Raw genomic sequence first — 16,803 nt, 5'->3', positions numbered from 1 at the left:
TCTAGAGAGTGAAAGTCTCTCTCAGAATGTTCCAGCTCCAGCCAGGCTTTCCATTGAATGCAACCATGTGTGTGCCTTCAGCCTAGAACCCGTGGACAGAAGAACCTCCTCATCCCCACCCCCCAGCTGAGCTCCATCACCCCACAGAATCAGGAGAAGCAGTAAACTGTTGTTTTAGCCACGGAGTGTAGAGATGATTTGTTACGCAGCAACAAATAGGCAGAACAGAAGCAAAGCCCTGCAGTGCCCAGGAGTTGTTTTCAGAAGCCTCTGGGTCTCCTAATGCTGCTGCAGATTAAGCTGTTCACAGTCACTCTGAGACCTTAATTAGTCACTAAAACTAACTGTTTTTAGCAGTTCCATGAAGCATTTATGAAGGGTAGAAAGGGATAGCACAACCCTGGCTGTCTTGCTGGGGAGATGACTTACCTCTATATGAAAGAGTGTTCAAGCTTTCAAGACTGTTCAAAGCACACAAGTTTCCAACGTTTCTGTTAGTTTCTCCATCTGCCCCACAAACTCTGCAAGCTTCAGAGTTCCAAGTTTAAAGTAGGAAGTTGGTGCCAGAGAGATCTGAGCTGTATTAGACAGCTCGAGAAAGGGGGATTTTCCACATCTTTAGGACAGTACTCCTCACTGCTGCTAATGGAGCTAACGCAGAAGGAACACACTGCTGAGTGTCCAGACGTCTAGATTCTGGTTGCACGTGCTGCTGAGTAGCTGAGTGACCATGGTAATAAAGAGTCCTACAATTCAGCAACACTTTTATTATTATTTTAACACCCTGCGTATGTTCTCAAGTAATTATTTTTCTGAAATACTTTTTCCTAAGAGAAAACTTCCTGCTTTCTAAACCCATGTTTCCCCCTTTTCTCTTTAATGCTGCCTTTTGTTTCTTAGGAATGCAGGGTTGATAAATGTCTAGGATTTAAGATTTCAAGGAAAAGTATTTAAACCAATTATATTGTATTGCAATTAAATCTTCCCCTTTGGGGCTGGCTTTGTGGCATAGTGGGTTAAGCTGCTGCCTGCAGTGCTAGTATCCAATATGATACTGCTTTGTGTCCCAGCTGCTCCACTTCTGATCCAATTCCCTGCTAATGTGTCTGGGAAATTAGAGGATGGCCCAAGTGCTTGGACCCCTGCGCCCACATGGGAGACCTGGAAGAAGCTCCTAGCTTCTGGCTCCTGGCTTTAGCTTGGCCCAGTCCCAGCTGTTGTGGCCATTTGGGGAGTGAACCAATGGATGGAAGATCTCTCTCTGTCTCTTCTTCTCTCTGTGTAACTCTGCCTTTCAAATAAATAAAATAAATCTTAAAAAAAAAAAATTGTATCTACAAATTACACTGAATCTGTTTTTAAAAAAACTAATTGAGGCTGGCGCCACGGCTCAACAGGCTAATCCTCCGCCTTGCGGCGCCAGCACAGCAGGTTCTAGTCCCGGTCGGGGTGCCGGATTCTGTCCCAGTTGCCCCTCTTCCAGGCCAGCTCTCTGCTATGGCCAGGGAGTGCAGTGGAGGATGACCCAACTCCTTGGGCCCTGCACCCCATGGGAGACCAAGATAAGCACCTGGCTGCTGGCTTCGGATCAGCGCAGTGCGCCGGCCGCAGCACGCTGGCCGCGGTGGCCATTGGAGGGTGAACCAACGGCAAAGGAAGACCTTTCTCTCTGTCTCTCTCTCTCACTGTCCACTCTGCCTGTCAAAAAAAAAAAAAAAAACCTAATTGAAAAATATGACCCTTTTACATTTCCATGGCCACTAGTCCTTTATCCTAAATCGTAGTTGTGAGATCCAAAGGATTGAGCTATGCAAAGTTTTACCCACTAACAGGAAAAGTGCACAAACATGTTATACTTCAGATTCTGCACAGCCCTGAGCAGTAGAGGGAGTGGGAGAAGAAGGTAAACCTCAGACATAAATCTTGGCATGTGCTGTGAGGGGAACACTAATAATGTACATGATTGGTGGCTGTGCGCTAGGCCTGAAGCCAGTAGTTGCATGACCGACTGCTCTTGTAATATCCAAACCCCTTAGTCTGGTGGAAATGATGACACCAGCCCAGCTTCAGAGTGAGTTGGTCCCTGGGAAGTTATAGTGATTGTGTAGTTCCTCTGGGTGTTCAGGTAATGAGAGAGAGGAGAAATGGTTACTGGAGAGCTCATTTTATTTCAAGACCAGGAAAACAGACCAGGAGGGTCCTAGTTCCTGAGGTGATCTGGGTGCAGCTTGTGCCTGAGGCTGGGCACTTTTAAAAGTATATGGTACCCTCAGGGCCTAGCACAGGACTGGTCACACTGTAGGTTTTTAGGGAATACTTATTAATCTATAGATGTGGTAAGGGAGGCTAAAATATTCTAGGGCCATCCCAGATGGTTACATACATCTAGAAATTACTTGTTGCCAATACTTAATTCCATTATTCTTAACAGAACCAACACTTCTCAGCGGAGACCAGTGGAAGCAACCAGATCATTCCATCACCTTCGGTTACATCAGAACTGGACAATAAGACCCACAGTGAGAATCTGAAACAGGTACTTCCTGTCTCTGGCTTCACTCCCTGTGACCACAGTGAGCCATGAAGGCAGCGTGGGGAGCTTGGACGCAGTGTTGTGATGCCTCAGCAGGGATCTTTGCACCTGTTTGCCTGCCTAAGGGCTGAGTAGAGAGGGATGCATGTTGACATCTTGGGGAGCCTAAGTACTGTATGCCTCCTTGTCACCCACCTTTTTTCCCCTGTATGTCAATCAGTGGAGTAAATTCCTTTTCACATCTAGAGGGATGGGAAATGACCAGATTGTCCTGAAACTGTGAAAAATAGCAGTCAGACCAAGTTAAAGATAGATGGATAGCAAGTTAATCAAGAGTGATAGCTGTTTCGAGCCATGGTAAATTCTAAGAATGTTGGAAGGCATATTCTTGGAAATGGGGATTTTCTTAGGTATAAAGACAAAAAGCAAGAAGGGAGAATGGGATATTGAGTTCTGAATCCCATTAAAGAAAATAAAGGAAATCTTCACAAAGAAGAATTTCTGTCCTGAGTTTTATGCCCTTTAAAACCCATAGTCATCATTCCTCTTTAAGTAGCAATCAGTAGTAGAGGATGTCAATAAAAATAATTGAATCTTGTACTAAATAATGCACTACTTGTTATGGTTTTGTTACATGAGCCAATTCAATAATTGGTATTGTTCCTAAGGTAGTTTTGTTCTGACAAATTAGGTTAATGGGCTTTTCAGTTAATAACCCAGCAGTTTTTCCCGCCAGCAGGTGGGGTAAGCATTGGGAAATCAATTTTCAAGCGCTCAGCTTGCTGAGACCAGAGAGTGAATCATGTAGGTAGTCTTTCCTCTTTCCCTCTCTGTCTCTAGCGGAAGTCAGACAGTTCCAGAGGGAATAAAGTAGGAGCAATTTAGAGTGGGAGGGACAAAGCAGAGACAGGCAATTGATGGTTAAAACCAGGAAAAGGAGTTTACTTCATTCACTTGACATAATGCTGTTTGTTCAGTGCTGCCCTCCGGTTTGTCTGATGTATGTATGTCTTTAGCTGTACTCTACAACTTGATTTATTTCCACTCTAGGATATCCTGTACCTTCACAACTCTTTAGAGGAGGTAAACAGTGCCCTGGTGGGGTACCAGAGACAGAATGATCTTAAACTCGAGGGGATGAAAGAGACAGTCAGTAATCTTACCCAGAGAGTCAACCTGATAGAAAGCGGTGTGGCTGTGAGCAAGGTAGAAAAGAGAGCAAACCTGTCCTTCACCACGGTAAGCCTCTTCAGATCTCCCGTGACGTTCCGTGCCGCAGCGTGCCACCTTGCGCACAGGTGGCATTCCACAGCAGTCTTCTGGCTTGAGAAGCTGTGTCTTTCTGTTTTGCTCAACGGGTGCCTCCCTCAACCCTCACACTAGCTCTGTGACACGAATGGTACAGGCAGTGCTAGTACTGGTTTGGAAGTGGAGAAGCCAAATCGCTTGCCAAGGCCTCGCCACAAGTTCTTGGCAAAGATGACAAAGCCTCCTCTTAGGTTACCAGTGACCCATCTGGACTAGGGGCTCTGGTGTATATTGCCGAAGGAGGGCCTCCCGATCTTTTCTAGCTTTTTGGGACAGGAGCAATGACTGAAACAAAAATTGTTTCCCATTATTTTAAGCCTGAACTTGACTTTCACATTTATCCTGCTTCTCTCTGCACATTAGGGGGATTTTTTGTGAATAATGTCAGGAAGGCTGTTTAAACCAGATTAGGTCAGACGAGCTCCTCACCTTAAGAGGCCCTTTCGTTCAGCCCTTCATTTTACCTGTTAAGAAACTGAGTGACCTATGGAGTCACTGATGCTGGCAGACCAGGCACTTTACACATCCTCATGTTCTCATAAATAAAATGTGGTCTTTTATCACCTTGCACATTTACATTGTGCTAGAGTCCATGTGGGCTGTTTTAATAACTACTGGCCCAACCTTTAAAACTTTCGTTCAGCAAAGACATAGGCATGTGTAAAAAAATGGAAACCAAATACAGGAAATTATACTATAAATGCAAGTAACTGCCAAAGCTGGAAGCAAGCCCACAAATAAAATTGAACTCTGGAACATGGTAAGCAGCGTTTGAACTGGCTCTGCCACGGTGGGGCCTTGGCAGGTTGCCTGGACATGGCTTTGAAGGGTGGAGCAGGAAGACCTGTTCCCTCTGCTGTCCCCCCTTGTGCTTTACAGGGGTATGTAATTTAGTACAAAGCTGTGAAGATTAAAGGGGCTTTATTTTTAAAATCTCTTTTGAACTTAGCTAAGCTGAGTAGGAGCTAGAAATGTTGGATGATTTCATGAATATTATGCCTTGAAGGTTTTTGAGGCTTATTGTGAAAAGTTACTACCCCCAAATTTCTTTTACTGTCCTTGCCCTCCCCATTTGACTTTTCTCCAGCAGAGAAAATTGGTAATAGTGTCCATCTGTGCTGCCATTCCTTCCAGCAGCTTCAGACCCAGCACAGGCTTGGTAAATGTTCTGTTGCCGTTTATCCATCAAAATTGTAAAGTTTGTGATGGAAACAACTGGAAGCATCAGGTCCCCCCCACCCTTGCTCTCCCTCTCCCTCTGCCTCTCCCTCCCTCCCCTCTCCCTCCCCCTCTCCCTCCTCCTCTCTCTTTTCTTCCATTCCTCTGCCATTTCTGTTGAAAGTATTCTGAGGCCATTTAAGTAAGTTTGACCTCTTGGTTTCACAGTTGCTAGATATTCACGTTTTAGTGTTTGCCTCTAATCTTCTCTTTTTTCCCTTTAAGATGGATGATGGAGCTGCCACTCTGAAAAGAGAATCTTCGGATCAAGTAACCAACAGAACAGAACCATTAAAAACCCAAAGCATAAAGGTAAATAATAGGAGACATACCCTGAAATAAAAATAAAGGCATCAGCATCTCTGTGCTCTCAACAGGAGCTTCAAGACAAGGCGTGTAGTATGTCAGTGCACAGGGGCTGCTTTAGGAGGCACCTGCCCTGTGCCCAGCATTTTGGTGAGATCTAGAGTGAGCAGGACAGACATGGTACCCTTACTCTGGTGGAACTCAGTCTGTCAGTAAGAAAATCATTAACGCATACTTGAACAGATAAGTAATAGCAAATAGAAATGATACAAAGAAACAATATAGGGTGTACTGGGAACATTAACAGGGATCAGAAGGGCTTCCTGAAGGAAACAACTTCTAAGCTAAGACAGTGACTTGCCTGTGTTAATAATAGAGGAAAGAGGCACAGATCATCTAAAAAAAGTTTCTAGCCTAAAAATTATTTCCTGATTTTTATTGCAATCTCAACACATTCACAATCTTTTTAAGCCTCAGTTAATAGATTCCTTTCACCTTGTGCCTTTCCCGTTTTTTGTTCTTCTCAGATATATTGTCAAGCAGGATAAGACAGGAAAGCTGTGATGTGTTATCATGTCCCAGGAAAGAAAGTTTGATAGCAGCATAGAGTGTTATAGTTTAAGTCCTGGGCTAAGATAAAGGAAAGGTCAGGAAGATTCTGACTGAGAAATTAAAATATCTGAGATGCACGTTTCATTTGAGAAATTCAAAGGATCTGAGCTCCAGAGGAAGTGAACTTAGATTGGAACCATAGTTTAGGCAGTTTTTGATGTAGTGCTTTCCATCTTTATTTTGTCATCCTAAACAGTTTTGTGTTGTCTAGATAAATTAACATATATTAGGGTTTTTATGTTTCATAAGCAAGGCTTTGGTTTGGTTTTCCAACTGCTCCTGCAATTTCTCTTGAACCTTAACCAAGGATAAGAGAAATATACAACCAGATATGAATGTTAAGTGCAGAAAAGTAACTGGTAGTGACCTCAGCAACAGTTCACATTTTAACAGTAAATATCAGAAGACAGTACTCTTGCTCACTTTTGCCTGGATGTTTTGGCTTTACTTTGCTTTTAACTGTCGTCTCAGTGTGTCAGTCCCTTTATCCTACCTCATATAAGATCCAATTTCTCTTGACTATTCATTCTACAACTGTTTAGCATCTAGATTTGTTAGGTATGTCCATATCTTAGCTTTCTAAATGAATCCAGGGTGACCTGTTGTACAACAACTGTTAGGGTAGAAATAAAGATGTGTTGTGGCGGAGTGGATAAAGCCACTGCCTGTGATACCAGCATCCTGTATGGGCACTGGTTCTTGTCCTGGCTGCTCTACTTCTGATCAAGCTGCCTGCTAATGGCCTGGGAAAAGCAGCAGAATATGGTTCAAGCGTTTGGGCTCCTGACACCCATGTGGGAGACCCAGATGAAGCTCCTGGCTGAAGCCTGGCCAAGTGCTGGCCATTGCAGCCATCTAGGGAGTGAACTAACAATGGAAGACATCTCTCTCTATCTATTTTTCTATCTATCTATTGCTCCCTCTCTCTGTAAATCTGACTTTCAAAATAAATAAATAAATCTTTTAAAAAGTGGCAGAGAAATGAATAAACATACAGAATAAAAGAAATGTGTGATGAGTTGATGTTTTAATAAACAGAAGATCAGAACCTTTCACATTAACCTAAGCATTGAGAAACCAGCCTCACAGAAACCAAATGTCTCTCCTCTTATAATGAAATATATTTTATATGCCACTCTAATCTTCTAGAAAACAAAGCGGGGTATGGAGAAAAACTTTAAAAGACATAAGCAAGTAAGACTTACAGTTAGAAATACTACAGCTCCCTCTTCATGTTCCTAACAATTCCTGCTACCATGGAGTCCAGAGGGAACTTCTGAGAGAGTTGTGGTTTGTTTTTATTCAGCTGTTGTGAGTGTGTGTGTGCAGCTTATTGTTTTATTTTGAGGTTATAAGAACATAAAGCAGCCTAAAGTGCTCTAGTCACAAGGTGATAACAATATTCAGGAAAGTTATTTAGTTAGTGTGAAACAGCTCCTAGAAAACGATCCCCTGCTCATTTTAGGAAATGGGTGTTGCATAGGCACCTGAGCAGGAGGATATTTCCTTTACTGCTGACGTGCGCATGCCTTGCCCCATCAGCCAAAGGTTCGCAGTGAATCAGATCATCTGTAGCGTAATGTTCCTTTAATGGCCTGGCCTCAAATCCAGCTAGACACTCATCAATGCTGAACACCAAAGATGGAGACCCCGTATTTGTTGGTTCATTCCTCCACTGCCTGTGTAGGGAACCCACTGAGGTCAAACACCACCTGCTAAACTGGCTCGGGTATCGTCTGTGAAGACTCAAGTGAGGGCTTGCCTCCGTCTTAAACCTTCTGTGATCTTTGTTTTGGGCAGAAAGAAGATAGTTCATATTCTCAGGTATCCAAGCTAAAAGAGAAACTGCAGCTGATCAGTGCCCTCACAAACAAACCTGAGAGCCACAGGCCTCCAGAGAACGCTGATGAAGGTGAGAGCAGGCCTGACTCGTGAATATTTCACGCAGGCCTGGGCAGCGCCTCCCACACAGGGAGTGGAAGGTGCTGCAGCAGTGCTGATCGAACCGCGTGAGTGATGCCTGAGTGCACCGAGATGGAGCTGCTGCACTTTGCTTTCATTTGGAAAAAGCCCATTTTGTACATGATTTGTACTCTAGTCTATTAAGGGAAGAATGGGTAATGTTTAGCTGGAAATAGACTTCTCCATGCTGTCTGCATCCAATTATAGGCAAAAACGTTACTGCCGTAACATATATTAAACCAGCCCTAAATGTTGTTTAGGGGAGCCTTCATTTCTGTAAGTGCATAAAATTTACTTAAAAATAAATATTAGTCCTTCTGAAAATCATTAATACTGATGGGATTATTAGTTAAGAGGGCCCTTGGTAGGTAGGGACATACCTAATCAATATTAGCAGATGCATCAGTCGCCACTGATATCAGCTCTACAAAGGGTGAACCCAAGACCCTGGGCTGTGTGGGCTTTGATTCCTCCCCACAACAAGAAGTTTTCGGTTTGGAAAAACACTGAAACTTTTCTTGAATTTGTTTTATTTTTTATTTACTTTTTTGAGAGAGAGTTATAAACAGAGCTCCTTTCTACCGGTTCACTCTCCAAATGCCTGCAATGGCTTGGACTGGGCAAGCCAAAGCTAGGAGCCTGGAACTAAATCAGATCTCTCATTTGGGTGGCAGGAACCCAATTACCTGGGCCTTTACTGCTGCCTCCCAGGAAGCTGGAGTCAGGAGCTGGAGCAAGAAGCAAACCCAGGTACTCCAAGAGGGACACAGGTGCCTTTATCACCAGGGTAAACGCCTACCATCTTGAATTTTCTTTTGCTTGGGAGATAGAACTTGAGAGACCTTGTCTCAGCATTGTCTTACATAATCTTACAGTATACTCTTAGCACCAGCCTGGATATTGACATGTACCCCTAGAGCAGGCTTTATAGCATGTCTCCAGGATGTCAGAAAAGCTTTAATATGTAGCCACTATGTTTTTGTCTCTTGGCAGCTTAAATGCTTACCATCTAAACATGTATTATGTGGGGCAGGCATTTGGCCTAGCGATTAAACGACTGTGCTTGGGACACCTGTGTCCCATGTTGGAGTGCCTGAGTTTGAGTACCCATTCTCCTGATCCTGCTAACGTGCACCTGGGAGGCAGAAGATGATGACTCGAGTAGTTGGGTTCCTGCTACCTTTATGGGATAACTGGATTGGGTTCAGTGCAGCCTGTTACAGGCATTTGGGAGAGAACCAGCGAATGAGAAGTCTGTGTGTGTGCTTGTATATGTGTGTGTATATCTCAAATTTTTAAAAAATTTTAATATTAAATATGTGTAATGCTAACTTCTACTATAAAATCTTCTGATGGAACTGACTATAATTGAATGCAACACTGGCTATCTTCACTGGCCAGTATTTTTAATGCTTTTAAATTCAGTCACTATGCTACTTAATTCTCAACTATTTCTCTTAAATATAGGCAAATGCCTTAAAAGTTTGGTTTGGCATCAGGTCGTTCTAAAACCTTATGTGTTCATTACAGAGCAAGTTCAGAGTTCTACATCAAAGCCATCAGCATTGCCAAAATTTTCACAGTCTTTTGGTGACCAACTTAAGAAAGCTACCCAACCAAGACCTATCTCCCTGCCAGGAATTTCTAGCATTGAAGGTAAATTTTTATGTTGTCGGAATGTAATGTCAGAAAAGTTCAAAGTAATAACTTTTAATTTTATTTAAGTTATACAAGCTTCATGTATTTCATATATACTGATTTAGGAACATAGTAACACTTCCCCCACCCCCACTTTTTAAAAAACTAACATTTATTGAACACTTCATATAGGCCAGATACTTGATACACATCGTGTCGTTTCATCCTGGTAACCATCCTGCAAACACAAAGGTTTGTGTATTAGACCCATTGTACTGCTAGGGAACCTGCCTGAGTTCACACAGCAAATAACTGATTGAGGCAGAATTCAAATCAATGCTATCTGACACCAGAGTTTGTACTCTGAGAACCTGTGTACTGTGTTGTCTTCTCTACTAATTGTCTTAGGTCTTCATTCAGTCAATGAGTGCCTCATTAAATCCAGTGTTAAGCAGTAAGAATACAGTGTAAGATGTGGTCTCTCTTTTCTCAAGGACATTACAGTCTAGTGGAGAAGGCATAAAGACACAGGAGATAGCAGAGTAAAAGTTGACCCTATTTGTCAGGTGCTTCTAGAAGTGAGGGACCCTTTTGCTGAAAATCAACAAAGTAAACATTAATAGGAAGGTTATGATTCATAGAGAACCGTGTTTGCCTTGCCAACTGCCTGGAGCATCTGTTCCGGTCCTCCCGCCGTGGCCGTTCATTTCAGCTTAAATGCTGTTCCACTAGGAAGAGTTTCCTTCCCTCCCAGGACTGGATTGGACTACTCCTGTGTGCTCCTTAACATTTTGTGGTTTTCCCTATTTAGTACGTCAGTCTATTATAATTGACTGGGACTATACAAAATTTAACTCCTCCCCTAGCACAGTACCCTTGTACATGTGAGTATCTGTTAAATGAATGATTAAGTGTTCTGCATGCTGCAATCATTGCTTAAAGCACAGAAGACTCAAACATTTATAACACCATTGAAATGTGGTCACTTTTTTGTGTCATCCTGATTTATTTTCTTTCTGTTTTCTTTGGAGGAGGGAGAGCGTTCAGTTGTATTTAGTGACAATGCAGGTTGCCCCCTCTCCATTATTACATCAAGAATTGCTGGGGATGAATGGGTAGAGATTCTTTGGTCACTTTCAAATGCTCATACTTTTGAATGACCTGAAGCAGCAATTTTTTTTTTTTTTTTTTTTAATGCAGCTGCCAGCTGCATAGGATGCTGTATAAACTCATGCACAAAGAGAAAAACAACAAAACATTTTTCCAGCTAGCCACTTGGTGGCAGACATTAGGAGGAAGAGCCCACCGACCTTTCTGGCTTTCAGAGATTTCTTGAGGTTTGTTAGGACATTGCTAGGCCTGTCATAGGAGTGAGAGTGGGCCCTGTTTGAAGCTTGTCCACAAAAACAACGTGTACACCAGACTTGGTACCACAACTATTGTCCCTGCTTTCAGACATTTTCATTTTTCCTAAGTACCAAACAAGAGGCATAGTGAATTCAGGTGTGGTATTGAAAAAAGGAAAATCAGAAAGGAATTCAGGTGGCAGAGTGGGTAGGGCCACCGCCTGCAGTGCTGGCACCCTGTGTGGGCGCCAGTTCAAGTCCCAGCTGCTCCACTTCCAATCCAGCTCTCTGCTATGGCCTAGGAGAGCAGTAGAAGATGGCCCAAGTCCTTGGGCCCCTGTACCCACATGAGAGACTCGGAAGAAGTTCCTGGCTCCTGGCTTTGGATCGGCACAGCTCTAGCCATTGTAGTCATTTGGGGAGTGAACCAGTGGATGGAAGACCTCTCTGTCTGTCTGTCTGTCTCTCTCTCTCTTTCTCTACCTCTCTGTAGCTCTGCCTTTCAAATAAATAATAAAAAAATAATCTTTACGGGAAAGGGGAGGGTTGCGGGTGGGGGGGAATTTAGATGGGGGAAGCCTTTGTAATCCATAAGCTGTACTTAGGAAATTTATATTCACTAAAAAAAAAAAAAAAATCTTTAAAAAAATTTCAGGAATATTTTTAAAGAAACATCAGACTCATTGACCCTCTTTGATATTAGAAATTAAATCATCTATCTTCTATTTGGTTATGGGGAAACAACCAAGTCTTTTTAAAATATTATACAATAATCAGCTCTCCTAAGTGTTTGTTATAGGACCTTTGAGAAAATACAAGAGACTCCTGATAGAAATCCTCTAATCCTATTGGCTGTAATAGTGCCTTTGAAATTAAAAAAAAAAAAAAAATACAAATCAACTGGTGGTATTTCTTTCTTATCCACAAAAATATAAATATGTATATGTGTTTAAACATACAAACAGAGAAAGAGACAAAGGCTTTTTTTTTTTAAAGATCTATTTATTTATTTGAAAGGCAATGTTACAGAGGGAGAATGAGAGGGAGAGCGAGAGAGAGAGCTTCCATCTACTGGTTCACTCCCCAAATGGCCACAACATCCTGAGTTGCACCAGTCCAAAGCCAGGAGCCAGGAGCTTCTTCTGTGTTTTCCACATGGCCGTCTTGGACGGCACTTGGGCCGTCTTCCACTGCTTCCTCAGGCACATTAGTAGGGAAATGAATTGGAAGTTGAGCAGCCAGGACTTGAATCAGCACCCTTATGGGATGCCTGTACTGCAGGCAACAGCTTTACCCACTATGCTACAATGCCGGCCTGAATACAAAAAGTGCTTTGAAGAGATATCTAGTCCTTTTTGTTTGGTTGGTTTTATTTTAATGAGATGTAATTCACATATCATAACATTGGACCCTTTTAAAATCTATAATTCACTGGTTTTTAGTATATTTGCAATGTTATGCAGCCATCACCACTAATTCCAGGAAATATTCCTCACCCCAAGAGAAAACATGATATATATAATGTTTAAACACTGCCCAGCCTCTTGCAGCCACTGCTCTCCATCCACTGTCTGAGAGCTTGCCTACTGGGGGTCTTTTATGTAAGTGGGATCATAACAGCACGTGGCCTTGTTTATGCTGCCTTCTTTCAATGTGTGTCTTCCATTTAGCATAGTGTTTTCATGGTCTATTCGTGTTGTAACATTTATCAATCCTTCATTCCTTTTTATGACTAAATAATATTCCACTATATGAACATAACACGTTTTATTGACTGATTATCAGTTGATGGAAACGTGGGATGTTTCCAGTTTGGGCTATTGGGAATAGTGCTGCTATGAATGTTTGTATGCAGATTTTTATGTAGACATACATTTTCATTTCTCTTCTGTGTATACCTAGGAACAGAATTGCTGTTTCATGATAACTGGTTTGTTTTTTTTTTTTAAGGTTGTCTTTTTTTTTTTTTAAGATTTTATTTATTTCTTTGAGAGGTAGAGTTACAGTGAGAGGGAGAGACAGACAGAGAGGTCTTCCATCCATTGGTTTACTCACCAAATGGCCGCAACGGCTGGAGCTGCGCCAATCCGAAGCCAGGAGCCAGGAGCCTCTTCCGGGTCTCCCATGTCGGTGCAGGGGCCCAAGGATTTGGGCCATCTTCCAATGTTTTCCCAGACCACAGCAGAGAGCTGGATGGGAAGGGGAGCAGTCGGGACCAGAACTGGCGCCCATATGGGATGCCGGCGCTGCAGGCGGAGGATCAACCCACTGTGCCATGGCTCCGGCCCCCTTAACTGTTTTTGAGGAACTGCCAATTTGTTTTCCAAAGTGACTGCACCAACTTTACTTTCCCATCAGCAATGTATGTGGACTCAATCCACTGTCTGCACATCCTCACTGACCCTTTTGGAGTCCAGTGACTATGAAGTGGCATCTCCTTGTGGTTTTGAGTCCCTGATTGTCAAGCTTGCTAATTTCTGGATCCAGAGAGACAATGTCATGTAGTGGAAAGAGCAACAAGTTAGATAATAAGATAATTTGGTCCTTATGTAGCCATTTAAGAGTTAAGTGGCCTTGGGGCTGAAGCTGTGGCCTAGCGGGTAAAGCCACTGCCTGCAGTGCCGACATCCCATATGGGCACTAGTTCTAGTCCCGGCTGCTCCTCTTCCAATTCAGCTCTCTACTGTGGCCAGGGAAAGCAGTAGAAGATGGCCGTGGTGCTTGGGCCCCTGTACCCATGTGGGAGACCCAGAAGAAGCTCTTGGCTCCTGGCTTCGGTTCGGCAAAACTCTGGCCGTTGCGGCCATCTAGGGAGTGAACCAACGGATAGAAGACCTCTCTCTCTGTCTCTACCTCTCTCTGTAACTCTTTCAAATAAATAAATCTTTTTTTTTTTTTTTTTTTGGACAGGCACAGTGGACAGTGAGAGAGAGAGAGAAAGGTCTTTGCCGTTGGTTCACCCTCCAATGGCCGCCACAGCTGGTGCGCTGCTACCGGCGCACCGCGCTGATCCGAAGGCAGGAGCCAGGTGCTTCTCCTGGTCTACCATGGGGTGCAGGGCCCAAGCACTTGGGCCATCCTCCACTGCACTCCCGGGCCATAGCAGAGAGCTGGCCTGGAAGAGGGGGCAACCGGGACAGAATCCGGTGCCCCGATCGGGACTAGAACCCGGTGTGCCGGCGCCACTAGGCGGAGGATAAGCTTGTTGAGCCAGGGCGCCGGCCCAAATAAATAAATCTTTAAAAAAAAAAAAAAAAAAAAAAAAGTCCTACCACCAGCAAAAAAAAAAAAAAAAAAAGAGTTAAGTGGCCTTAAGCAAGTTACTTTCCTTTTTGAGCTTTGGTTTTCCCATCAAAACTGAGAAGACGTTGAGTATTTGGGATTTCTACTTCCTAAAGACTTCGAAGTGTTCTTCCAGTCCCCACTCAACCATCCAGGAAGAAATCTCACAAAAGGCTCAGCTAGCTCCTATCAGGCAGTTCCTTAGGTCTCTGCATTCCCTTTTACTCCTCCAACTTAAGACTAAACTCTGGAAAACCTGGAGAGAAGGCCCAGCTGGAGAGCCAGCTCTCCACCCTTTCTCCTGTAGTTCCCCAACACGGCTTTTGTTTGGGCAGGGGGAGGGTGAGGAGGGCCCTATGATCCTCCTGTTCCTAAAGGATCAGAAATTAGCCTTTCTGTTTACCTTTTCTTTGAGTGCTTTAAATTCAATGGAGGCTACTTTTAACTAAAGTTACCTGTATTTTTATAATTCCTTTTTGACAGATCTTCAGGATTTATTCCACAAGACTGGCCAGGATGTGGATGGGAAGCTGACCTACCAGGAAATCTCACAGGCCCTAGGTTCTGCCCTGCCAGAACCAGAGCGCTTGAGAACATTTGATTCTGATGGAGATGGGAGATACTCGCTCCCGGAGCTGAGAGTCGCTGTAGGTGTCTAGCGTCATCAGGCTTGTTTCAGAAATGGAGATGCACCTGACTACCTAAAGTCTACTCACCTCACAAAGTAACCCCCACCTACCCATCAGTCCTCCCGACCACTGCAGCAGACACATTGCCTCCTTGTAACTTGTTTGAAGAAGCTATAGAAAAGTTATTTTTTTAAAAAAAAGACCATTTTACTTATATAATGATGTTCAGAAATCTATGATTTCCTAAAGCCAGATCTTACATTTTTAAATTTCCAAGAAAAAAGAAATAAAACCATCATTTTTTCTCTTTTTTTTTGAGAAGAAGAAACTTTACCTTTTAAAACTGGGAAATGTGTATATAGAGAGACTAAGCCACCTTTTATATTTCACATAAATTTGCCTTAAATTAGCTGCACTTTATAAGAGACTCAGAAAATGTCTCCTTTCAAAGACAGGCCTTTTCTGTTTGTAAATATTTACAACAAAAGGAAGGACTGTGCGTATTGTGTGGAAAATAGGAAGAGTGGTTTTGAACAAATGATTTGTTGTAAGAATTGCTTATCTGCTCTGGGTCGCAGCTGAAACTATGTCCATGTCTCCTGAAAGCGTCCCCCAGGTGCTGCCCGGGTGTGGCCTGGGAGCTGGGGAGTAGAATCAGGGAGTAAACACTGTGGGGGGCGCGCTGGCTCCAGGCTCAGGAAAGGAGGATTCTGATTCTCTGTTCCCTCTGCTAATCCCGCCCCGGAAACCAGAGAACTTTTGGGGTGGTGGTGGGGTTCTTATTTTTAATCCTGTTTTAGGTTTATGAACCAGTGGGAGCGACTCCCCTGCCGGGTCTCCCCGGCCGGGTGGACTGGATTGTGCTCCCCCACTGCCCACTCCAGTCTGTTTAAAGCTGTTGAAAGCTCCCTGCTCTGGGACCAGCTCTGTTCTAAACGGCAGCGCTGAAGTCTCCCGGCCACTGACCGCCTGGCCACCGGAGCCTTAGAGACAGCCATGCCTTTCGTTTTGACCCAGAAACCACACCCCTCGAGATCTCTCCTGGGGGCTAACGGGAACCTGACGCATTTCTCTATAGGATGAGTAAGGCCAAAACAGTGGTGAAGTGAAACACGGGAAGTCGTATTCCGTTTCCTTACACCTGCCAGCTCAGAGGATGCCCACAGCAGGGGCGTTCACGTGATGACAGCAAGTTGTTTTCAAAGCGAATTCCAGCGAGTGTGATCCTTCACCCTTTAAACACTTCCGCGGACCTGCCTCAGAGGTCCCTGGGCTGGAGGGAGGAAGACTTCCACGTCCCCTGCGTGTCGAGTCTGGACTTGCTGTGTGGTCCTAGAAGCAGTTCTGGGGCAACAGTAAGGAAGAAACCACGAAACTCAACGTTGCTGTAGGCCAAGTGAGGGGAGCAAGGAAGCTCTCATGGCACCAGATTCTTGAGTGGCGATCGATTCCGTTCTAACTTTGTCCACGTTGCCGGATCAGCTGTCGGGCTGTGTAGTCCCCGTCAGCCTTTCAGGGCTGGTTTTGGTTTTTGCTTTGTTTTGTTTCTTTACACAATGTTCAGCTTGGTGTTGGCCAACCTTACATTTTTTTCTAGAAGTATTAAAGTTTAGCTTCAGCAAGGGGAAGTCTTTTCCCGTGGATGTGTCTTGTCTCATTATGGCTTAGGCATCTCCTTTTTTTATTTCTTTTTTCCTTAACATTGCCCTTGCCCACCTGTGCTATTTCACTCTCTCATAAAAGTTCAAATATAATATAAAATTAACCTGGCACTTTAGGAAACGTGAAGATAATTCTTACTCTTCTGGCTGCCTTTCATCCCCCCTCCCATTTTTTAATATATACACCCTTACTGATTTTGTAACAACCAAATAAAGTTCTAGCAATAAATTGAATTATACTGCTGTATTTGTATATACTGTACCATAAATAGTATGTCTGTACCTGGAAAGTTTTTTTTTTTTTTTTT

The 16,803-nt window shown here is 43.5% G+C and overlaps 1 protein-coding gene across 2 annotated transcripts in view; it reads left to right on the top strand.

The window, feature by feature from the left end:
• The window catches only part of EFCAB14 (EF-hand calcium binding domain 14), a 47,898-nt gene extending 31,164 nt beyond the window's left edge, over positions 1–16,734 (top strand). The window contains exons 6-11 of one of the 2 annotated variants that reach the window (XM_062191254.1): positions 2,432–2,536; positions 3,584–3,772; positions 5,285–5,371; positions 7,778–7,889; positions 9,470–9,595; positions 14,689–16,734. In XM_062191254.1, coding sequence (XP_062047238.1) covers positions 2,432–2,536; positions 3,584–3,772; positions 5,285–5,371; positions 7,778–7,889; positions 9,470–9,595; positions 14,689–14,864 — 795 coding nt within the window. In that variant the 3' untranslated portion in view covers positions 14,865–16,734. The remainder of the gene's footprint in view (positions 1–2,431; positions 2,537–3,583; positions 3,773–5,284; positions 5,372–7,777; positions 7,890–9,469; positions 9,596–14,688) is intronic. The other variant, XM_062191255.1, reaches the window with a different exon arrangement.
• The last annotated feature ends 69 nt before the right edge of the window (positions 16,735–16,803 follow it).

Source organism: Lepus europaeus, chromosome 5 (assembly GCF_033115175.1).
Source record: "Lepus europaeus isolate LE1 chromosome 5, mLepTim1.pri, whole genome shotgun sequence".
NCBI lineage: Eukaryota > Metazoa > Chordata > Mammalia > Lagomorpha > Leporidae > Lepus > Lepus europaeus.
The sequence above is the reverse complement of the archived record's forward strand: the minus strand, read 5'-3'. Positions and strand labels throughout refer to the sequence as shown.